Here is a 12,567-nt window from a genome sequence, read left to right as displayed (position 1 = left end):
CTTTTAAAACTTCTTTGACTTTGAATCTCTAGTTCCCTGGTCTCTATTAACTAACATTACTTCTTTTTACCCAGTTATCTCGGGTTGCTTTCCATTACTAGCCCACATGGAAACAAGGGTATTAGCACCTCCTGTCTCTCTCATCCCCCAGTCGCCAGTAATTTGTATGAGAGAAGAAAACTTACAACATGAAATCTGAACATGAACAAGAAAGCTACTTTTTTCAACCCTGGGATGAGCAGTCATATTCTCATTCACTAATGCACATCGTTTTCTAGTATCAGAAACAACTTATCTTCTGAGTAAAAAAGATCAGATGTCATTTGTTTCTATCTACTACCTTTAAAAAGAAAAGAAAAACAAGAAACAAAAACATAAAACAAGACCTGAATGCCTTACCTCCTAATTTTTCTTCTCCTTTAACTTATTTTCCTCTCAGACTGCCTACTTACTCATTCTAGACAAAGGAGTACAATAGAGATTTAAATTTCAAAAGGTAATCTGCTAAACTTAGTGACATTTTATCATTTATTTTCATTTTGTGCTCATAAATGGAGGGGCTTCCAGTCAGCTAGAAGGTAAGCTTCTCTAGATAATAAACTACCATCCATTTTTTTTTCTTTTTCTCTAAACTATCGGCCCTCTTGGATGGACCTTCTGTATGTATGCTTTAACAAAGTGTGCTGGTAAAGGGAAAAAGGGAAATATATGTGCCCAAGATGGCAATGCTCTGCATACATCAGCCCTTTAATACATTCTTAATAGCAAGTTTTCACATTTATTTTCAATTACCACAAAACTGGATTATGAGTTTCCAATGAAAAAGGACACAAGCATAATTCTTGAAACTGGTATAATCATTTTTACTTAAATTTGTGTTTTCAGAAGCAGACAAATACTCCAGGGGTGGTGTCTGGGTTAGTTATTCTTCCAGATAGAACAGGGCCATCATACCTTACTAAAGCACATTGTTGGAAAGGAGTTGAAGTCAGAAACATGGCTAACCTGACTTGAGACTTTACTCAAAAATCTATATAATAGGTTGTAAGGAAAGGGAAGAAAGAATATCATGGTACTCCCTACTCTCAGCCTGTTCACTATGTATTTCTATACAGAGATCCCCTCATTCTTGGCCTTGATTGGAGACATAAGTTTACAATATTTTTCATGAATTTTAATGAGTACCATGCCTTGTACAATGGATTTAATACAACTATGCTAATCATTATGCTTTTTATGCTGAGTTCAATATGCAAATATATATAAAAACAACAGCTAACCAGTAGCAACGAAAAAACATGCTAATTATAAAAAGAAAGGTTAGATTAAGTCCTAAGTACATTTACAGAGAAATGTGGATCTAATATGTTAAACTCAAGTCTACCCTAGCTCAACAGGGTAGACTCAATTTAGCTTCAAGAATTAGGAAAATACTTCATTCATTCACCAAGAAACATTACTACTATGCATGTTTTAAAAAAATATTTCTCCCTCTCCACATTTATTATTTCCATTCTACACTGACATTCTATTTTGCCATTTTATTCATGAAAATTTCTATTCATGTTAATTTGTAAAAATACTGAAAATGACATCACATCCATCAGAATCACTAACATGACAAAACAGGAAGACGATAAATGCTGGAGATGTGGGAGAGTTGGAATACTAATTCATTGCTAGTGGAGCTGTGAGCTGATCCAACCATTCTGAAGAGCAATTTGGAACTATGCCCAAAGGGTTATAAAAATGTGCATACTCTTTGACCCAGCAATATTGCTTCTAGGGCTGTATCCCAAAGAGATCATAAAAATGGGAAAAGGTCCCACATGTACAAAAATATTTATAGCAGCTCTTTTTATGATGGCCAAGAACTAGAAATCGAGGGAATACCCATCAGTTGGGGAATGGCTCAACAAGTTGTGGTATATGAATGTAATGGAATACTATTGTGCTATAAGAAATGACAAACAGGCAGACTTCAGAAAAACCTGGAAAGACTTATAAGAACTGATACTGAGTAAAATGAACAGAACCAGGAGAACATTATACACAGTATCAGCCACAGAGTTCGAGTACTGTTTATGATAGACTTATCCCTTCACAGCAATGCAAGTACCTAAAACATTCCCAAAGGACTCTTGAGGCAAAATGCCATCCACATCCAGAGAAAGAACTATGGAATTGGAATGCAGAATGAATTTTCTCTTGTGCTATGTCTTGTTTTGGTTTTTCTCGTGGTTTCTCCCATTCGTTTTAATTCTTCTATGCAACATGACTAATGTGAAAATGTGTTTAAAAAGACTGTATGTGTAGAACCCATATAAGGCTGCATGTCCTCTCGAGGAGGGAGTGAGGAAGAAGGGGGAGAAAATTTAAAACTTATGGAAGTGATTGCTGAAAACTTTAAATAAATAAATAAATTTTACTGAAAATGAATAAACAGTAAATTGTCAATGTAGCTACCAAGTATATTCAGAAATGAAAAATTTCAAATTTTACATCAATAAGAAAAAACGTGTTCATCATCAAACTTTAGACCAAGAGTTCTTAACTTTTTTATGTCATGAACCCTTTGGCAGTCTGGTAAAGCCTATGGATACCTTCTCAGAATAATTCATAACTGAAGAAATGTTCAATTTCTATTAGAGGCTAGTGAAAACAAATATTTTTTTTCCTATCCCAGTTCTGGGACCCCATGAAATCTATACATGGACTCTTTGGGGAAGGAATCTATAAACCCCAGCTGAAGAACCTCTATCTAGACTGAAGGGTAAATTTACTATCTATCTATTTATCTATCTATCTATCTATCTATCTATCTATCTATCTATCTATCACCTCTTAGAGCTTTAATCCCTCAAAACAAGGTAGAGAGGAAAATTCTACTTTTAAAAGCCATCTCAACATCAGTTCCTAGGTTAATTAGCTGGTTTAATAGCTCCAGTTTTCCAAGAAAATGATATAGTTCATTAAAGGAAACAAAAAAGGATTTTTTTCTTGGAAAATAGTATGTTAAAATATAAGTTATGAGTCTTGCAAAAATAAGTTTTTTTAATACTTCTATCCATATACACTTACAAATTCTTTATTTCCAAAACTTTTATGGGGTGTGAATTTTGATTTTTTTTTAATATTGGGGCAATAAAATGGGCTGCAACATGGTAAATAGTTTACTCACAAATTTTCATCTAGACTGAGCGCTAAAGCACTATCAATAATGAAATAATGACATTGGGTCTTATGCCAAATCAGAAAGCAATCTGAATGGTAATGGCTGTGCCAGTGGTAGCGCCAATAATGAGTAAGGTGAGAACTCTGTTTCCCTGCTACCTGACTTGTATTTCTGATCACTTGAGTCTCATGGTATTCTCTTTCCTCTTCAAACCCACTAAATGGGACAAAACTTTCCTAGTTTTTCTTTTATCTGTCAACCTTTCTACAGCACCAGTTTCCAGTTTTTACCATAAGAAATCAATTAATTACAATTAATAAACATGGAATCTTACTTACATCACTGCCTTCAGTGGACTTCCTAGTGATGAAACTGCTCTACAAAGGCCCTTTTGGTCAGAGTGCCCACTAAGTATATCCTTGGATGACACCTAAGATTTGACCCAATTACACTGCAGAACTCAGTGTGTTAAAATCCCAAGATAGAACTGAGAACATCAAACAAATTAAAAATAAGCAAACAAAACTTTCCATACCCTGCATCTGTGTCAATCATTTCCTTAAAATATTCTCTTTACATTTTAAAGTAAGTTCTTAGTAGAAAATGACCGTAAAATACAAAGACATAGGAATTTCTAGCAACAATTAATGAGAAGATGGGAAGTAGTCTGGCATAATACAAAGAGAGCTGGTCTAGCATAAAAAAAGACCTGGGTTCAAGTCACACAGCTTCGACAAATACCAGTTGTGCATCACTTCATCTCTCAATTCCCCAGGCAACATTTTCTAAGACTTTACATTTCAGAGAAGGTGTCAATTAGCACTAGTATAGGAAGTTCCTCATTAGGAACTCTCTACATCAATGAAACAAGAAAGACAGTGACAGAGAGGCAAAGGAGACAGAGAAGAGACTGAATCACTGATATATTTTGCTATATTCTACATATTCACACTTAAGTCCCCTTCCCTCAAAATATTCCCTTAAGCATTTGGTTTTCAATGTGCGTTAGTCCTCAGAGAAATAATCAAGCATTTAACAAATCAGCAGACAAGCAATACTGCACAGAACACTGAACCAGGAATGAAGACGGGTACTAATCCCAGCTCTGCTTACTGACTTATAACTAACTTGATAACTTACAGCAGCAACCCACCTTTCTGAATCTCAGTTTCTACACATGTAAAATGAAGGGTTTGGACTACATAGATGAACTCTAAGGTCCCTCCCATAACTTCAGCTCAGTCTTCACTAAGGCTTGGCAATACTGCTCTAGCTATCCTTACTTCATCCTTATGTTACTGGTCCTATAAAGTGTTGCAAACCTATTCTTCTCCCCTGGAGCTCTCAACAGCAACCTCACCCTCCCACACTTACAAGAGATAATTTAATCCCATAAGTCAATGAAAAGATGAAAGTCAAACAACAATTCCCCCATATTTCATAGCTTAATCACCTACTCTCTTTCTTTCCTCCTCTCAGAGAAAGACGAAACTCTATTTCTTACTTAGGCTAATCCTTCTACATAAACCTCTGACCCCCACAAACTCTTCTAGGACATTGAATCAATAATGAATTGTCTTCAATCTTTCTCTCTCCACTGGCTCCTTTCCATTTCTTTATAAGAATACTCAGGTCTCCTCAACCCCAACTGAACCTTCCTTATCATTCACTCTCTCCTCAGCTCTTTGCAATTTTCTTTTCTTTTCAATCCTCTAAAACTGCTCAGAAGTTACCAATGACCAGGTAATTACTAAATCCTCCTTCTCCTCTCTGTGGTATCTGACACTGTTGAGCAACATCTCCCCTTCTGTATATTCCCTCCATCTTGGCTTCAGATACCATTCTACTGGTTCTCCCCCTATTTCTATAATCTGTGTCTTTTGTCCTCCATCATCTTCTTGGTGACATCATTTGCTCTCTCACCCTCTACCTCAACTATCACTGCTTTTGCAAAGTGCTCCTAAATAACCTGGGACTCTAAGCTCCCTCAGACCCACATCTCCAATAGACTATGGAAACATTTCTTACCCGGATACTGTACCAATGCCTCAAACTCAACGTGTCCAAAACTGATTCATATTTCTCCAAAAATTTTGCTCTTCCTCCTGACTTTACTATTTCTGTCAGTAGCACTAAATTGTGACTGTTCTCTCTAATTCCACCTTGAATCTCTAATCAATAACAAAGTCCTGCCAATTCTATCTCTTTGAGACCATTTCAGATCTAGCTGCCACTTCCCTAGTACAGACTCTCCTAACCCACTCTCCAAACTACTTCCTTATCCACCACTTCTATTCTCTCCCCTTCCCCAAACCACTCTTTGCATGAATTATGTAGAAATCTGGCCATGCCACCTCTCTACTCAAAACCTTTCAATAGCCATCGACTACTCAACTAGCAAAATTCAATCTTCTTAGCCTAGCACTCAAAACCTCCATTATTTAGTATCAATTTACCCCTAGCACTCTTAATCTCATTCTATATTCTAGCCCAACTGGTCCACTTTTCTTACTATACAAAACTCAAACTTTCCTGTCTCCATGACTTTGTTCCAGGTATTCCCAAAGCCTATTTAATGCAATTCAATTCAACCAATACTTTTATTATGCACTACTATGTACAAGGCACAGTACTAGGTTCCAGGGAAACAATAACAAAAGTAAAACTGACTTATAATCTACTGGAATGCCTAGAATGCCCTTCCTTGCACCTCTGAGCCTACAAATTTTCTACACATTCTTGAAAGCCCAATTCAAATGCCACCAATTTAAGGAAGGCTTCCATTTCCAACTCCTCATTGGCAATGGACTTTTCTCCTTCTCTGGACCTCCCAAGGCATTTTTGTTTGTAACCCTTTAAAGAGCTTATATATGTAAGCAGTTAGGGGGGACCATGACCAGTACCTGGCTGTCATGCACACCCTCTAACATCAGAGGGCATTCTATGGGGAACAACTAGCTCTCTCCGACTCCCAGAGAGCTCATCCTGCACCTCTAGCTCTGCCTATAAACCAGGTAACTAAAACTGACATCAGCATGGCAGAGACACTGGTAGTATCATTACAAATATTATTCTGTTTTAGTTCCTCCTCAGTTTTATCTGCCCCATCAACCCATTGTTTATACCACAAGAATTCAATTTAATATAATTAATACACAAAAAGACTCACCACACTGGTGGCCCATGCAGTGGGACCCACCTTATAAGACCTTTTCACACTTTAATAAACAAATCTTGGATGAAATTTTGTTTATGTGTTATATCTTCCTACTACTAGAGGAAGTATGGTGCCATATATAAAAGTTATATCTAACCCAGCAGCTACCAAAGATCTCTGCATCCAAAAGGGGATTCTGTTGATTTGACCTCCAGCACAAACACTCTACCATCTCTTAGCACCTTCTCTTCTATACATGACAACAGAAAAAATCTCTAGTCAGGTGCTGACACTAACTTCTTTGTACCATAGCTTGGGTTTGCCTTAAAACAGGCAGCTTATTCAATACATAATTTTTTAAAAACTGTGATCATGAAACCATTCTTCAGTCCTGAGCGCCCCTAAGAGAGGGAAGTACATTCCTCTTTATACCCCCCCCCCTTGACCACCTGCAGGACAAAAACAAGAATTCTGTTATTTCAGCTACACTCACCCCTAATATAGGTCTCAGTCTTATTTATTTGAGTCTAAGAATTGGAATTTGTGCACTTAAATTTGTGCTGCCTTTATTTATCTTTCCATTACCTATTAAATTTGTACTAAGTTGATTACCTATGAAACAAAATTTAGGAGAAGACTAAAACTAAATGGGTTTTCACTCAAGTACTTAAGAAGCATTGAATCACTTATCTGCAAATTACAAGTCACTCTTCTTCATAGAATTTTGGCAGGTGATATTTTATTAGCCTTTGCTGGTTACCAGTTTTTATAAGTAGTCTACAATTCTGAGTCTCACTAATTTAGACTGTATCCTCCATAACAATTTTTTATTCAGTCATTTTTTGATCATGTCTGACTCTTTATGACCCCACTTGGGGTTTTTTTTGGTAAAGACATTGGAGTAGTTCACCATTTCCCTCTGCAGCTCATTTTATAGATGAGGGAACTAAGGCAAACAGGGTTAAGTGACTTGCCCAGGGTCACATAGCTACTAAGTATCTTAGGTCAAATTTGAATTCAGAAAGAAGAATCTTCAGTGATCTATCCTTTGCACCATCTAACTGCCATCCATAACAACAGTACAGATCATTTCATCTCTCCGTCCTTTAGTTTCATCTATAAAAAGAAAGTTAGGAAAATGGCACCCCAAAAGTTTCATTTATTTCTAAGATTCTTATAATCTAGTCAAGCCTTACTGTATCTTTTTTTAGGATGATATATTTAAAATCTATTCTATAAGCAAAATTGATATTCTATAACTTATCTCAATTTTCCTTACTAATATTAAAAAATTGATTTTTGGCTTACAAAAACATATAAGAATATAATAATACCTCTATTTTAATTCTCTTGGGGGATAATTCATCTCTTTCTCCACATTTAGACCTAGAAAAAAAATAAGCAACAAATTAAGATTATAATTTTTTCTTCTTAAATTCACCTCATTCTATATTTCATTAAAACAGATTATACAGTTGAAATTTAGATATATGTCATTGTTTAAAGATGCACAATGAAAAGCACCACCTCATCATTTTCAAGTTTACATCCAGGGCATTAATTTTACCAGGAGAAAGGTAAATAGTAGTCACTATTTACTTATGCAGAAAGGAAATGATCACTATATATTTGTAGCCCCCAAATAAAAAGCATTCAAAGATATTTGTTGACCGGCTACTTCACATCTTATCAGGAAAAGAATAAGAAATCAAACACTGCTGCAATTCTTCCTGTTATAAGCAGCAGATTAATGGTGGCAAAGAACTGGAAATTAAGAAGATGCCCATCAAATGGGGAATGGCTGAACAAGTTGTAGTATATGATTGTGATGGAATACTGTTATGCTATAAGAAATGATGAGAAGAATGCTCTCAGAAAAACCCTGGAAAGACATAAACTGAAGCAAAGTGAAATGAGTAGAAACAGGAGAAAACTATGCAAAATAACAGCAATATTGTATGATGATCTACTGTGAAGGACTTAGCTATTCTCAGCAATACAGTGATCCAAGGCAATTCTGAAGGCCTTACGATGAAAAATGTTATCCATTCCCAGAGAAAGAACTAATGGAGTCTGAATACAGATTGAAACATATTTTTTTTACTTTATTTTTCTTGGGTTTTTTATTTTGGTTTATGTTTTCTTTTATAACATGACTAATATGGAAATATGTTTTGCACCGCTACACATGTACAACCTATATCAAATTTCTTGCCTTTTCAATAACGGATGTGGGGAAGGAAGGGAGACAATATTGAACTCAGTTTTTAAAACATAAGTTTAAAATTGTTTTTAACATGTAATTGGGGAAAAATAAAATACTAAAATACAAAAATAAGGAGCAGATTAAAAATAATTTGTGATGGGAGGACAAGACTTGCATTTTCACAAGAGTTCTAGGAACTCTACAAAAATATCAGATAAAGTAATACAGACTACTTTAGGTTAAACTTTTTAGTTTGACATAGAAAACTGTAGAGAAAATGGAGTCTCAGTCAGTACAGTTTCTTCTGATTATCCATGTGCAAAAGGGGCAGTCTGTACAAGTCTAAATGTAAGATAATCTACTGAAGAAGCCTAGGTTCTTGGCCATTGAATCCAGGGTCCTTTTCCCCCCTGAAGCTACCATTTAAATACCTTGGCTACTGAGTGGATGCTACTTAAAAACAAACAAATAACACTAAAATGGCAAAGGCAAAAGTAGTGGTATGTGAGGAGTCTTGCAGGTGATAGATTAAGAAATGAGGGTCTAGTTAGGGTTACAGGTGAGTAAAAGCAAAGTGAGCCTAGACCTTCGGAACTAGATTAGGAATCTAATGGGGATGAGTTGTGGATGAAAATAATAACAGCTCATATTCACAAAGAGATTTAAACAGCATTTTCTTTATAACCCTGAGGTTATTTAGCACAAATATTACTGTGCCCACTTTATAAATGAGGAAAAAGCTGAAGTGATTTACTCAGTCACACAGCTTTTAAGTATCAGAGCTGGAACTCAAAGCCAGGATTCCTGCCTGCAAACCCAGGACTATTCCCATTACACCACACAGCCGGTGCATATATTTCAAAGTATGATATATTTATAGGTAAAATTATGAAACCATCATCATTGAGAGTTTTCAGTATTATAAGCTTCTTTGGCCTGTCAAAAGAACTGTCATATATTTTACTTGTTAATAGTAGAGCTATCTTTTCCCCTCAAATACAAGGCAACAAGATCTTTGCAAATATTTAGAATATTTGCTTATAAGCTTCTTGCCAATAAGTAACACATCATCTCCTTCTTTTGAAATCCCATAAATACTTACTACAGTTTCTTACAATCAGTGAGTGTTCAATAAATGTTAACTAGGTCTTATCACTGTATAGGATAGGTGCTCCAGAACAGGATAGAGACAGGGAGCAAGCCGCATTTTTTTTTTTTTTTTTTACAAATGCAACTCACAATATGTATCTGAGGCAGTGTTTGAATTCAGGTCTTCCTGATCCTAGGGCCGGCTTTCTCCATTATGCCAAGCTCCTTCTCTAGGTGTCTAAGAATATCTGTTAAATTCAATTATCATATTTACAACAAAAGCTTCTGAAAAGGAAGAAGAATCCTTTGAGATCTTCCAAAAATTATTTATATTTCTAAGAGGACAGTCATAATATTTTGATGAACAACATTCAATAACAGAATTTACGTTACTAATGCTTTGAAAACTCAACGGTGTTTTATTTCCTGTGTTTACCACAGTCATCCCTTTACTCCATCAGGATCACTGAATTAAAAAGAGGAAGGAAGGCACGCAGCATCTGGGGATTGTGCTTGAGCACCCTTCTTTTACCACTCGGTTACTTCAGTTGCTCTAAAGCTTACTTGGTTGTTCGGTAAGTGTACTTGTAGGTGACCTCTCGAGAAATTTGCCGAGAAAGGGCAAAGAGTTCATCTCTTCTTGTCAAAAGGGCATTGTCTTTTACACAGAGCTGAGCGGCTGCTTCATTAACAGTCAGCTGAAAATTAAACACAGAAATCATTTTCAGGCTTTTCCACTCAATTGCATAGACTGTTTCATTTATATGGCATTTCACTTAAAAACAACGGTCTTATGGAAGGTCTTTATATAACTCTGAATATGTGCATGTTCCTAATGTCCTAATTAACAAGAAAACACAATCAAGTCACAGATTTAGAGCTGGAAGAGACCTTACCTTAAAGGATATATAACATGCAGATTAAGGTCACACTCCAAATAAGTAAGAGAGCCAGGATTTGAACTCAGGTCCTCTGACTGATGATCTGGTGTTCTTTTCTAGTCCTGCTGTGTTGTTGTTCAGTTGTGTCCAACTCTTCCTGACCCCATTTGGGGTTTTCTTGGCAAATATATTGGAGTGGTTTGCCATTTTCCTTCTCCAGTTCAGTTTACAAATAAGGAAACTGAAGCAAACAGAGTTAAGTGACTTGCCCAAGGTCACACTGCTAGAAAGTATTTGAACTCAGGAAGATGAGTATTCTTGAGTTCAGGCCCAGTACTATATTCACTGTGCCACCAAGCTGCCCATAGTCTTGCCACATCCTCCAATTTATGTTCTTAGAACCCTACTCAAATGAGCCAAGCAAAATCATAATCACAATTTTATTATTTTATTTTGGGGGAGAATCATAAGGATAGCAAGTATGTGGGCAAGAAGTAAATGGATTTTGTTTTTCTCATCTCTAAAAGGAAAGGGTTAAATCAGATGATCTCAGAGGCTTTCTGATTCTAAACTTCACAGATATTATAAATTATTTGTTAAGTTATTTTTACCATCTTAAAAGTGTGGCAGTTTGGCCAAAAGATTTCATTATGAAACACAATGAGTCAAAATGACATTCTAATGTAGATTGTTTATTGAACCACAACACATTTTTGTTGGTGTTGTTGCTACATCACAGAGCCAATAGAAATAGAGCCTGGTACTACATAGTATTTGAAAAGCCCCCAGCATGTATACTCAATAGGCAACAGTCTATTAGACAAGTTGGTAAGCCTTTCACTCAGAATACCATGGAGACCTCCCAATTTTTAAACAGTTTTGTTCCGAGCCAAATAACTCGCTATTGACTTTTGCAATTATAAAGAGCCTAATTCCTCTACCTCAGGGCCAAAAGCTAGGTATCATAAATGTAGGTGGGAAAATCTGGCTTCATATCTATGCCCTCAACCTAAATGAACACTAGTGGAAAATGTTTTAAGTATTTTTGTTGGATACACAATTATACCTTTGGATAATTTTTAAAAGTATTTTCTAAAAAAGTTTATAGCTTCAACTGGGCTACTGCATTACCCACTAACCTTTCTAGTATCCTCTTTTGTATTTTATCCAGTTATTCATTCCGTGAGCTCACAAGTCTAAATTACTATGAAGTCTGATTGATCAATTAAAATTTTAAAGAACGTAAAAGAAAAGTTTTCTATAGAGCCACAGGAAAGTAATTCATTTATAAACTGAAAACAATGTGCTTCCATCATCACGTAGTAAGAAAAAAAACAAACAAAAAACAAAACCAAACAACAAAAAACAATGCACCAAAAAAACATACTACAGATTCTCTGATTCTGAATTCAGGCTCCAAAAGACCAAAAAAGTTTATTGAATTTTAAAGGTCTTTCAAGGACCGTCTATGAGAAAAGATCTGTTGATGTGCCTCTGAATAGATCTTAGAGCTTTTAATGGGTGAATTCTAGAAACGAAAAACCAAAATATTCTATCACAAATATAGAGCCAAGAAGGCCACCTCTAAAGTCATTCGGTAGAGCAATCTCATTTTACAGATGAGGAAACTGAGGGCCAGAGAGATTAAGGTCACAGAGATTTCTAAGTAGAAAAACTGGAATTTGAACTCAGGTCTTCTGATACCAATGCAATAGATTTTCCACTGCACTATCTGAATCCTAGGTCCATGCAACATAATAAATTCAATAAATCCCAACAGAAATATATATATATTTAGAATTTTGTTTGGTTATATCTAACTCTCTATGATCTCATCTGGTGTTTTCTTGGCAAAGACACTTGCCATTTTCTTCTCCAGTGGCCAGATTTGAACTCAGGAAGATGAGTCTTCCTCACTCCAGGGCCCAGTACTCTATCCTTTGGACCATCTAGTTGCCCTCATTTAGAATACACTTAATGAATAAACATCTTCCGAAGCAAACATTTCCTTCACTGAAAGCAGAATTTCTGATGATTAACCTCTACGGTTAGAGACAAT

At 35.8% G+C, this 12,567-nt stretch overlaps 1 protein-coding gene across 2 annotated transcripts in view; it reads right to left on the bottom strand.

Annotated features, from left to right (window-relative positions):
- Positions 1 to 12,567, bottom strand: part of NAB1 (NGFI-A binding protein 1) — a 58,805-nt gene that overhangs the window by 22,122 nt on the left and 24,116 nt on the right. For both annotated transcript variants that reach the window (XM_072612688.1, XM_072612687.1), the window contains exons 3-4: positions 10,192 to 10,325; positions 7,667 to 7,718 (exon numbers count right to left, since the gene is read on the bottom strand). In XM_072612688.1, coding sequence (XP_072468789.1) covers positions 7,667 to 7,718; positions 10,192 to 10,325 — 186 coding nt within the window. The remainder of the gene's footprint in view (positions 1 to 7,666; positions 7,719 to 10,191; positions 10,326 to 12,567) is intronic.

The sequence above is a fragment of the Notamacropus eugenii genome, chromosome 5 (assembly GCF_028372415.1).
Source record: "Notamacropus eugenii isolate mMacEug1 chromosome 5, mMacEug1.pri_v2, whole genome shotgun sequence".
Classification (NCBI taxonomy): domain Eukaryota; kingdom Metazoa; phylum Chordata; class Mammalia; order Diprotodontia; family Macropodidae; genus Notamacropus; species Notamacropus eugenii.
This window is presented reverse-complemented; position numbering and strand designations above follow the sequence as displayed.